Source organism: Elgaria multicarinata, chromosome 16, assembly GCF_023053635.1.
Source record: "Elgaria multicarinata webbii isolate HBS135686 ecotype San Diego chromosome 16, rElgMul1.1.pri, whole genome shotgun sequence".
Lineage (NCBI taxonomy): Eukaryota > Metazoa > Chordata > Lepidosauria > Squamata > Anguidae > Elgaria > Elgaria multicarinata.
In genome coordinates this window covers 15,348,440-15,360,516 of record NC_086186.1, presented here as the reverse complement: position 1 = coordinate 15,360,516, position 12,077 = coordinate 15,348,440, and the positions used below count along the sequence as shown (strand labels likewise).

At 41.5% G+C, this 12,077-nt stretch overlaps 1 protein-coding gene across 1 annotated transcript in view; it reads left to right on the top strand.

The window, feature by feature from the left end:
* Positions 1–11,492, top strand: part of CEP152 (centrosomal protein 152) — a 39,715-nt gene extending 28,223 nt beyond the window's left edge. Inside the window, exons 20-27 of the mRNA XM_063142301.1 lie at positions 446–1,099; positions 3,666–3,837; positions 4,825–4,998; positions 7,809–7,899; positions 7,986–8,089; positions 8,385–8,541; positions 9,920–10,023; positions 10,269–11,492. Of these exons, the coding sequence (XP_062998371.1) occupies positions 446–1,099; positions 3,666–3,837; positions 4,825–4,998; positions 7,809–7,899; positions 7,986–8,089; positions 8,385–8,541; positions 9,920–10,023; positions 10,269–11,269 (2,457 nt within the window). The 3' untranslated portion in view covers positions 11,270–11,492. The remainder of the gene's footprint in view (positions 1–445; positions 1,100–3,665; positions 3,838–4,824; positions 4,999–7,808; positions 7,900–7,985; positions 8,090–8,384; positions 8,542–9,919; positions 10,024–10,268) is intronic.
* Positions 11,493–12,077: the final 585 nt, after the last annotated feature.

Below are 12,077 nucleotides of genomic sequence, written 5' to 3'. Positions count from 1 at the left end.
ATACATAAGTAAAAGAGCATATAAAACCTACACAATATCAAAATAACAATCAAGACATCTTAAAATTCTTGGTTTGAAATTCATCTGGGTTGGCCTGCCGAAAGAGGCTAGTCTTTATAGCTGTCTTAAACTCGGAAATAGAGAGAGTTAAGTTGACGAATCTTCTCCGGCAGGCCATTCCGCAGTTTGAGGGCAACAGAAGGAAAGGTCCTCTGGGTAACAGTTGTCAGCCTAGTTTTGGCTAACTGAAGTAAGTTCTCCCCAGAGGACCTGAGTGTGCGGGGTGGATTGTACGGGAGAAGGTAATCCTGCAGGTAACCTGGACCCAAACTATGTAGGGCTTTAGTAGATCAGGCAGTGTTATGTTTCCACCAAACCTTTCCTTGAGCCATTATGAGAGATCTTTAGGCCATTGTTGACAGCTGCCATGTGTTGCATTCTTTAGGTATCACTGGCTCTTTCAGCTGCCGAAGAGAAATGGAAGAAGGAACTTGAGAACAGTGACAGAGCTCTACTGAGGACCAAGGAACTCGAAGAGAGGATCCTTTCCCTTAAAAGGGAACTGGAACTCAAAAGAGAAGAAGTCCCTGCCATTCTTAAAGCAGAACTGGCAACAGCAAGGACTCAGTGGAACAAGGAAAAGCAAGAGGAGGTCCTCAGGATACAAGAGCAAAACGAAAAAGATTATCATTCCTTTTTGAATGACCACAGGTATAAAATCAACGAGGTGCTTGCAAAAGCCAGAGAAGACTTTGCAAAGCAGAAGAAAGAACTGCTTGATGAAAAAGAGGAAGAACTGAGGATGTCCTTGAGCAGGAAGCAACAAGAATGGGCGGTTCAGGAAGCCAAGAGATTCCAGAATGAAATCCGCCAGTTTGAGGACCGGATCCTAGTCCAGGTGGAGCTCCTCTTAGATGACATCCACAAGGATTTGCTCAGACGTGCAAGCGATGGGCACGCTTGGCAAACTAAGTGGAATACTTCTCCTCCCGGCCAGATCAACCTCCAGTTCCAAGAGAAATTGGCATTTTGTCTGCAGAAAGCCTATAGAGGCACAGTCTGTGCCGTTCTGGAAAAAGCCAAGCAAGAGTGGAATGAGGTAACATTTATGTGGCTTTAAACAATCTCTTTTGGCTTTCACACTCAGATTCTACACAGCTTTAAGAGAAACATTGGGGTTTCCATCTTAGTAGAAAGTTTTATGTATTTTTGCAGAGCTGGGAAAAAGGATGGAGCACTTATTGAAAGATGCTAAATGATTCTGTATATGTATTAAAAGAGTGGGGATCAAATATATATTTCCAACGTGCTGCCTTTCAAACCTAGATTTGTACCCGCCACCATTTTATACTACCACTTGCAAAAAGTCTGTCTTTATGATGAGTGGTGTGCGCACGTGGAGGGGCAGGAGAGTTTTCAAATACCCCTGGGGGCATGAAGTACCTTGTCTGCAAGCTGTGCACACAGAGATGCTTGCATCTTACCTGCAGCCTCTATGGAATCCCTCTGTGGGACGCAAAACGCTCAGGGGTGGAAAGGAAGTTTGTCTCTCACCGCAGTAGAGGGCTCCTTTATTTCCCATGCAAATGAACGCTTTGTTCTCCGTAGGAGTGGTGGCAACCGAGGAATACCATTGCGGACAGGTGGGGCGGGTTGGCTGAACCTGTTTCCCAACCCTGGCAACCTCAGCCTTTGAAAATCAGGCCTGCTTCTGCCTGTTAACCCCATGTCTTCATCTGCACAGCCCCATCTAAGTTCCGTTTCTCTGGCATGCTGGAGGGTGATGTAACCTAAGAAACTTATTCGCTCTCCCTGCTGTCCCTATTGTCACGCAGGGGGAAAATACCCTCATTTAGTCTTAGCAGTTAGTACTGGTTAATTGTATTCTTTACTATCTGCATATAAGCAGCTAGATTCCTCGCCCAGATAAACTATCCTCTAAAATAACTAATGTGACTAAACAACACCCGTCTTGGAAGTACTGGGTTTACCCAGCCCAGTCTTCCCCAACTTACTGTCTTCCAGATGTTTTGGACTACAACTCCCAGGACTCCTGACCATTGCCCATGCTGCTGGGGCTGCTGGGAGTTGAAGTCCACAATGTCTGAAGAACATCAGCTTGGAGAAGGTTGGCCTAGCCCATTCTGCTCTGTTCCCTTCAGCATGCTAGTCTTTAGAACCAGTGCCCAGACTATTCCTTAGGGCTTAACGTTCAAAAGGAAGAACGCTGGGGCTGAAACATACTTGAAAGCTCTTCTTTGTAATGCCAGATGTTTGAGAATGGGCTAAGATGACTTAGTACTGAAGGGAAAACTTCACCATGTTCAGAGATGCTCTCTTTGATAGTTCATACATTAGAAACAGGTTCTGGGAGCAGATAGGACTTCAAAAAGATAAACGAAGGGGAAGCAGACTATAATAGCTCTCTTACCATCTAAGCAAAATTAAAAATCATTAGAGCTGCTGTGATCTCACAGAAAGAACTTAGAATTGCTTTCAGAAAGATATATGCTCTTCATCCCATTTCACATCATGTCCCAAAGGGGGTGGGTGGGGGAAACAGCACTTTTGAGCAACCAGTAATACAGCACAGGTGAACTGCCGCAAAATAATTCCATTGAGCAAGATTGATTTGTCTGATGTCACTAAATTCCATGCATTGTCATTGCATTCTGAACCTCTCTGTTGTTGTTAGGAAGGTTCCACTGAGGCTGTTACATTTCAATGCATTCTCAAGTTAAACCTGAGCTGCTTTGTGCCTCTGGGGAAGAAAATTGGTGGCAATTACTAAGTTTGCTGCATGCTGGGTGTGTGTGGAAATGTCCCTTATTGTAAAAACACCAAAAAACCAAACCCAATTCCATCTCTTCTCTGGACAAAAGTGACAAGTGGATAGGATCTGTCAAACCCAAGGAGAACAGGGGATCATCTTTGAAAGGGAAAAAAACCCGAGCATCATGAATTTTTCCAGAGATGAACAATGTGGGGATCTTTATCAATGCTTCGTTGTGGAGAGGCTTCAAGAGTGGGTCAGCCTTGACCACGTTTCCCTCCTCCTTATTCTGACTGCTGTGGGAGTCATAGCTTTATATGTAACCTTTGCCTTTAGCTCTCTCAGCATGGTGAGGGATACTTTAGAATGCTCTTAAAATGAGCAATCTTTTGAAACACGTTGGTACGAAGAGCCTGCTCGGTTTTGTTCTTGTGACACTGTGCAACCTGTTTACTTGGGCTAGTTTTAATGAAGAGGCATGTTCCGTCTCCTTGCGTAAATATAAATCAATCTGAATAAACATCACCCAAAACAAAGTATTTTGGTTAGGGAAATTCACTGGGCTCTTCAAGGTGGTTTCCTGTTTAGCTTTATAGTGGTGGTTGTAAACATTTTAATACTCCATTTGCATATCGGATAAAGTGCTGGCCTAATAAAACTGCGACCAATTAGACTGGGTTGGCCTTTTAAAATGACCTTTTCTCTCAATAGACTTAAGCTTTCTACAATGAAGACTAATATTAACATTAATCTTAGTACCTCCCCTCTTGGCTTTTTTTTTTAAAACGTTAAGGTAAAACTTAACTGCAACTTTCCTATTGTGCAATATTACTAATTTTTGAAATCAGATCAATCTGCCCTTTGGAATTTAAATTCATGATGTCCATTGCAGAAACATGAAGATTTGGGCCACAATTTCAAAGATTCAGAGAATTCTTGCATGCAAAGCACTGAAGGAGAGACCGGAGACAAAGCTAGGCCTTCCATGTATGACATTGGACAGCAAGTAGAACTACAAAGAAGGCTAAGAAAACCACCTTTGCAGGAGACTGGAATGGATATTGGTATCATCTCCTTTTCCTATTTTTCTGCTTTAATTTTTATATAGTCAGTTCTATTTTACATAAAATATATCTTCACTTTTCCATAGAGTTGCACAAAGACTGTAATATGTTTTGAGACGTTTGAGTGACTCATGGCAGCATTACGAGTGACATGTCAGTAGAACTACCAATATCAACCAATTTACAGTGCAATTCTATGCACATTTACCTGGGAGAAAGCTGCATTGAACACAGTAGGACTTCTGAGTAAACGTGCAGAGTTAATGGACTCTCGGTCACAGCTTTAACCAAAGAAAGCACGGAGGCTCTTCTATGCTGACCACTTGCTCTTGCAATTTTTTCTGTTCCATTCTCTGATGGCGTCTGATGAATACTAAGCACATGGAGCATAGTAGCCTGTAGCCTTATCTCTGCTCCATTTCCCTGGTTTACTAACAGTTGTGCCAGAATGTTGAAGTTGAGGATTCTTCCATGAGTAGAGACTACAGGCAAACTCTCATCTGTGAAGTTAGACCTACTACATGGTAACTTTTAGAGGGGCCATCATGTTATTAGTGGTTAGCTAATTCCAGTGCTGCAACAATTGGGTCAGGTCATTATGTGGAGGCAGGCAGGCGGAAAGAAGAGATGGCTGACCACAGAACACTTTTTTTAAAAAAACTTCTAGATTTTTGCAAATGGCAGGACCCTGAGTAGTAATTCCCACTAATCATATAATCTGTAACTCGGAACTCCCTGGGAAATGTAGAATGAATGTGATGGTGCTTGATCCAAATCCAAAACTAGCTGACTTTTGAAGAATCAAACACTGGTAATAGACAGATAATGGTCACCTGTTGTAACCATACAAGTTTTCCAGAAAAAGACAAGCAAGCGGTAGTTTCGGTTCCCAAATACACTACTATCAGTTCATGGTGTTTTCTTTAATTTTTGTGGTTTTCTCAATCCCATAAGTGACCTGTAACTTTTTGTGTTGGTTGATTGGAGATTGCAAGAAAAGAAACCTGTTATCCCGAGAAGATGTTTGCTGTGAGCATTGTCACCAGCAGCTTGAACGAAAGGAAAAAGAATGCCAGGATTTGAAAAAGAAACTTGACAAAGCTTGCAAACATCTGCAGCTTGCAGTGAAGGAACACAAAGCGAAGTCAGAGCAAGTCCAAGGTTTGTACCCTTACTTACAAAGGTAAAATTATGATTGGTAAAATATCTTGTTATTATTATTATTATTATTATTTATTTATTTATTTATTTATTTATATAGCACCATCAATGTACATGGTGCTGTACAGATTGCACAGTAAATAGCAAGACCCTGCCGCATAGGCTTACAATCTAATAAAATCATAGTAAAACAATAAGGAGGGGAAGAGAATGCAAACAGGTACAGGGAAGTGTAAACAGGCACCGGGTAGGGTGAAGCTAACAGTATAGAGTCAGAACAAACTCAATATTTAAAAGCTATAGGGAAAAGAAAAGTTTTTAGCTGAGTTTTAAAAGCTGTGATTGAGTTGGTCGTTCTCAAGTGTTCTGGAAGAGCGTTCCAGGCGTAAGGGGCAGCAGAAGAAAAAGGACGGAGCCGAGTAAGGGAAGTGGAGGTCCTTGGGCAGGCGAGAAGCATGGCATCAGAGGAGCGGAGAGCACGAGCGGGGCGATAGTGTGAGATGAGAGAGGAGAGATAGGCAGGAGCTAGACCGTGAAGAGCTTTGAAGGTCAGCAGGAGAAGTTTATATTGGATTCTGGAGTGAATTGGAAGCCAATGAAGAGATTTCAGAAGTGGAGTGACATGGTCAGAGCGGCGCAGATGGCTGGTTCATACATAGCTGGAGGTCTTCAGCTCCAAGCGGGCTTTGCTCGTCCTTGTCATGAAGGGAAGGTGAAGGAAGAGTGGAGCGCACTTCGCCAGCACTTTCAGGAGTTGCTGCAAGCACTGGCCGAATGTGCAGCCCAGCGTCACTCCTGCTCCCTGTTGCCTGTGCGGGATTAGGGCAACCAAATAATTCATGATTAGGGCAACAAGCAGTTTGAGTCACACCTGAGTCTGAAGCCAGATCAAAATCAATCCAGATAGCCAGTGTCTTCCAAGAATGTCTAGAGTTGCCTGGCCACCACCTGCTCAAACACCTTACCCAGGAAGGAGGTGTTTACAACTGGCCAATAGTTGGAACAAACATCTGATTCCAAGGAGGGTTTCTTTAGGCGTGTAGATTACAGTTGCATATTACCAGAGGAATGAATCGTTTTCTCATTGGGCCTCACAGTCCAAATCTTATAGGGTGTGAAGCTATGAATGAGAAGAAGTCAGAAGTTGGACAGTTTTAGAATAATGGTATAAAGTGAAGCATCTTATTTATTTATTTATTTATTTATTACATTTTTATACCGCCCAATAGCCGAAGCTCTCTGGGCGGTTCACAAAAATTAAAATCATCATAAAACAACCAACAGGTTAAAAACACAAATACAGAATACAGTATAAAAAGCACAACCAGGATAAAACCACGCAGCAAAATTGATATAAGGTTAAAATACAGAGTTAAAACAGTATAATTTAAATTTAAGTTAAAATTAAGTGTTAAAATACTGAGTGAATAAAAAGGTCTTCAGATACTTAAGATATCTGAAGATCTTAAGATACTTCCACTGGCTCATGCTCACAGCTGTACACACCTCTTCTTTGTTAAGCACTATGACTAACGCTGGTTGTGTGTGCCTTATATTTGTCATCAAATGCAGAAAATTGAATTGCCTCTGCTGCATTTTTAAGTAGGATTTTAAAATATTTTGTTAACAGTGGATGTAATGAGAAAGCTCAATGCTTGTCTGGACTCCCGATCCTTCCAACACGCACAGGTCCCCCAAATCAGTGAGACTTCTTTATTGCAGGAAATCCCACAGTAAAAGGTTACACTCTTCAGAACTCATATAGCTGATAGCCAGGAACTATAGACTCCATGTAATTCCAGAACAGTCTAAAGCTAAAAGCTACAATTGTGTCAAAGATCCACACAACCGGTTTCCCCACTGAAATCTTTGTGGCTCAAAACACAAGGGAAAGGGGGCTCAGGATTCCTGGGGCCATCCTTCCCAGGCAATTGAGGACAAGAGTCAGTAACTTGAATAATTTCTGGGGCCAACCTTTGCAGCAATCAAAGCAAGAGTTCTAGCAAAGGCCCAGACAAATCCACACACATGCAGAGAGTTCTATCCCATAGCTTTCTACTTGGTAACTCCATGCTGCATGAGTCCAGGCAGAGAAAAATCAAAAGAGTGAGGATCAAACCAAACCTGCTGGCACTCTGAGCTGATGACGAGGAAGGCACAGCAAAACAAGAGTTCAAAGTCTATGAAAAGCATCATGGTACATGGTACTCCTTAGCAATCCAGACTTCCAGTTAGAATGAAAGTCCACGTGCAGAGTGTCTCCATGGGCTTAGACAAACAGAGAGGGTTTCAGGCAGTGAAGACGAGAATGTTCCTAGCAAGGGCTCCTTGCCTTTACATCAGCTTTAAAGGGGAAGCCTTGACAGACAAGGGCTTTGGGCCTTTCAGCAAAGCCTCTGTCGAAACAGGGCATCGCTGCTCAGCCTTCCAAAATTGATGTTTCAACCTGGGTAACTCTTCTGCAACCCCCACCCCACTTCTGTCAGATTCTCATGCTTCCACCTGGTGGATGGAGTCGAGTGACTCCCCTTGGCTCTGCTCTGAGTACACAGACGAAGTTAAGCTCACACAGATTCTGTTATTCCAGAGGCTGAATAGGCCCAAACCCTTCCAGATGTACTTCTAATCAAATCCTGGCTATAACCTACAAGGCTCACTGCAATGCTGAAGCTGAGCCCTGACAGTGCTTTACAGAAGGCCAACAATGGCGGCAGGTTCAAATCAGAGAAAAAAATCTGCATAGGTTCCTATGTAGAAACATCCAATTAAATTAAATGCTTATATTTTTATTTCTTTTCTGTTTGTTTTAGAAAATGAAAGAATTGTAGAAACACTCATCGAAGAAAACTCTGCAGTGAAAAACAAGGCTGATGATTTGAAAGCTTCCAGTGTTCCCCCAAGGTAATTAAGGAAGAGAGAGCAAATGATTTCCAGACAGTTAACAATTTCATTCTCAGTTTGAGAATTATGTTTTTGTGTGCTTTTAGATCATCGTCAGAAGGATGTGTGTTAAAGCCTTGCACTTCCTGTGATGGAAAAGCCTTGGAAGAAATGCGATCCCAGTATATTAAAGCAGTGGGGAAAATTAAGAGTAAGTGCTAAAAAAGAAATCCTTATTCTGTAGTTAATTTCATCGATTTGTATTCTTATAACAAAGGAACTGAATCAAGATTGCCAGTAAAATTGTTTGGCCACGCACTGGTATTACTTTCCCTGTGTCCTTTCTAATTTATTACGTGCTGTTTTAAAAATCATGGTCATTTGTTGGAATGGTTGAGTATCTGCTTCTGAAACTCCAGTTGTATATATCTCTAGAATATAGGTGCTTAATATATTTTTACCATAACATAAGTGCTTAATATAAATTTATAGCATGCTGTTTGTAGGTGATATGCTTCGTTACATCCGTGAAAGTAGAGAGAGAGCTGCAGAGATTATTAAAGCAGAAGTATTAAGAGAACGTCAGGAGACTACCCGGAAAATGCGCAAATATTATCTTATTTGTCTTCAGCAGCTTCTTATTGATAATGGAAAACATGAAGGGTAAGGTATTTGTAATGATATTAGATGAGATGATACCAAGGCCAAGTGTCTGAGCAGCTTATGTACTCTGAGGGTTGTTTTTTTTTAAAGCAGAAATGTGTTCTGTTCTTTTGTAGCAAGCTGTTTACTCAGTTGTCTGTAAGTTTAAAAGGTACCATGGTGATCAAGGCCTACCAATCAGTATTACTTCTTTCCTAGCAAAATACTTTGACAGATTTCCAAAGTCATTTTTTCCCCCTTCGAATAAGCATTAATAAACATATTTTTGCTGCATACACTGTACAGCATAATTATTCTTCGGTGCAGTGCAATACAGCAAAAAAGCCTTTAAAAACGAGCTGCAAAGAAACAGAAATGAGGTCTGCAAATCTTAACTTCATAGAAAGTATTTTTGATTTTGCATATTCATAATAGAGTAATTGGCAATACTCTCCTAGTAGTTATGTAAAAGGATAAATGGGAATAGAGCAGAAGTATTCTCATCTACTTTATCTGCTTTGGTGTTGTTCCTTGTTTTGTTTTGTTTTTCTTGCTTTTGATCTATCAGTTTTCCTGTGACGGAGAGTTAATTCCAACAATATACCAAAACTCAATGGGAAAAAATGCTCATGTGATCTACTTGTGTATAAAGCAGGAGCCACTAACAGCCACTAGGTTGCGGTTTTCATGATGTGAGATTTTCAATCTTGCATGAGTTTGCAGCTCATACAAGTAGACCAATTAAGTGGAGCAGATTTTTTAGCTGAAGACTGCCACAGCATATCTCTGAAGAGAGAGAGAGAGAGAGTTTGCTGAAAACTTAATCACTGTAATTCTAAACTTCTGAACACCTTTCTTGCTCTCAGTGAAATTAGAGTGGTTTTCCACAGCCCTTCTGGCCAGTGGGCTTTTGTTGTTTCTGTGACTTAGTTATCGGCCGATTTTTATATGACTTTTCTTTTTCTCTAGCTGCAATGTCTCATTGCAGAAATGCTGGTAGGGAGGGCTAAATTGCAGCATCTAAATCAGTTGCCCAAAACACCTGTGGAATTTGGCAAAGCTCGGAAGTCAGTATCCCACTTGCTGCACAAGAGAAATCTTCCTGTTGATCTCATTGATAAAAGGAGACACTAGCAGCTTCTAGCGTGCCTCTGGGCAGGTTCACAGTTCATAGACTTTATCCTGAGATCTCTGAAATCTCATCCATGTTGAGCAGCAATAACTTCGAGAAATATTTTTGAGATCTCTTCAGATTTTTTTTAAGGGCTCAAAGCTTTTCTCCTAACTTCATAGAATGTTAGCTGGTTGGAGTGGCCCTTTAATTTGGTGCTGTAAAGCCGTCAATCAGATTAGTCTAGGAAAAGCTGGACTTTTAAAACTCTTTTTGGGTTTCCTGCAGGGCTGAGAAGAAAATAATCTGTGCTGCTGGCAAAATTGCTACTATGGCTAAAATCCTAGAAACTCCTGTTCGTAACTCATCCCAGAACAAAGCTACCCACTCAGGTACAGTAACATGAAGGATGGTTATCCCCTGTTTTTTTATACATGCCATCTGTTTTAGTCATGAGGGAAGGTAATGTTTGCTTTCCTAGTACTTGTATAGCTTATACTTTCAGATGGGGCTTTGTGTATATGAAGAACTTTGAGCTCATTGAAGGAATACTGAAAACCTGGATGTACTGATTTCCGCCCCGTTCAAAATTATTTCCTTATTTTAATTTCTTTTTGATTTCCATCCTACCTTACAGCTCTGTCACAAAATTCCAAGCTGCTTTCTGGAGTTGAAGAACTGGAAAGAAATTACATGCAACAACCTAGGTCAACCCTAGTGGAAAATCAGTCTCAGGGTGGAAGCATGAGCAAAAAAACCAGTAACCCAACTACCCAGAAACGTATACCTTGTAGCTTACAACAGCAACTTGATGCTGAAAACCAGTCAGCCCTGACGTCCCGAGCCCAGTTTGGTGGGAGAGCTTTTAAGCAACTGGATGATCCTTTGGTTGGTGCTGTAGCAATGACGCCTTTCAGTGAAGGAGAAGGTGTGAACAAAGGTCTACCTCAGACTATCAGTGCTGCCATACACCAGAATCCCCCCTCATGTACTTCTCAAGCAAAGCTCTCAAACAGTCATCCAGTGAGCTGTACAGATGTTGGTTCTGACTCTGGGGCACCTTGTGTAAAATTTAAGAACCTAAATGATAGGCCAATCATAAACGAACTTGGATGTACCCAGTCTTCTAGGCATGGGAAGGCAACGTCAGAGAAAATCCAAATCTTTGACACTCAGGAAACTCCAGTAAGGGATGAAGGATGCTCTCCTGATTGGAGCCTGATAAGTGAGACTCTACACATGGGCCAAAATGCTGTTCCTCCGTATCCTCTTCAAAAAGCCCATTCCAGCATACCAGAAGAATCCGGTGAACAGGTTCCCATGGCAAATCTCTTTTACCATGCCAAGGAAGAAGCTTCTGTTTTTTGCAGGCTACCCAGTGGCCACAAAGACAACGTACTTGTTACAAGGAGCCAAGACATAAATTGCAATGAAGGCCATCTGACTCTAAACCCTGGTCATCTGCCATATCCAACCTTGGACAAATTAAGTCCTACTGATACCCATCTGAGTGGTGCTATGTTATGTTCATCGGCAGGAAAAAGCTACAACCCACTGCATTTAAGGAAACAGATACAAGATGTTATGGCTTTTCAACAAGATAGTGGCTTTGATAGCCCACAAATCAACCTTGATTAAACATCAAGGAGTCTCTGACCATTCTCACAAAAGAGATGCTTAAATATATTTAAACGAAAGCTGTGGAGGAGTTTGGGCAGTCTTGTGAGTGTGTTTGTTCTTTTCCTGACTTCCCTATTAGACTGTTACATGAACAAGCCAATCATAAATATTTATATGGGTTTGGGATAGGTCTTAGCGATCTGACTTTCCCTGTGTATAGATTGTCTTTTTATATGTGTGTGCGTGTGTGTTGTGTGTGTTGCATGTGGAATGATCTATTTTTATACCTCAAGATTAGTGTGCAGTCCAATGCAAGCTTATTATTATTTTTTATACAAAAATAAAACTGACACTGTGTGGTCTATATATACAATTGTTATAGAACTTCTTTCAATGTTAGCAGTGTTGTATTTATTTAACACCATTTATTATCCCTTTTCCCCCCCCATAGACATCAAGGTGCTGGATACAGTTTTCCTAGCCACTCTTCCCAACAGGCCATGGACTCTTCAAATAATTTCTTTCAGATTTGTATGGAAACTTATATGGGCAAACCCCAGTGCAGAGGTACAGGAGCACTAAAACGTTTATGGCGTTCCCTTGCCAGAAAGGGCTCTTCTGATCAGAGGCAGCTCTGATATGATGTACACTGAGGCAGCTGCCTCAGGAAGCAGGTTTCATAGAATCATAGAATCATAGAATAGCAGAGTTGGAAGGGGCCTACAAGGCCATTGAGTCCAACCCCCTGCTCAATGCAGGAATCCACCCTAAAGCATCCCTGACAGAAGGCTGTCCAGCTGCCTCTTGAAGGCCTCTAGTGTGGGAG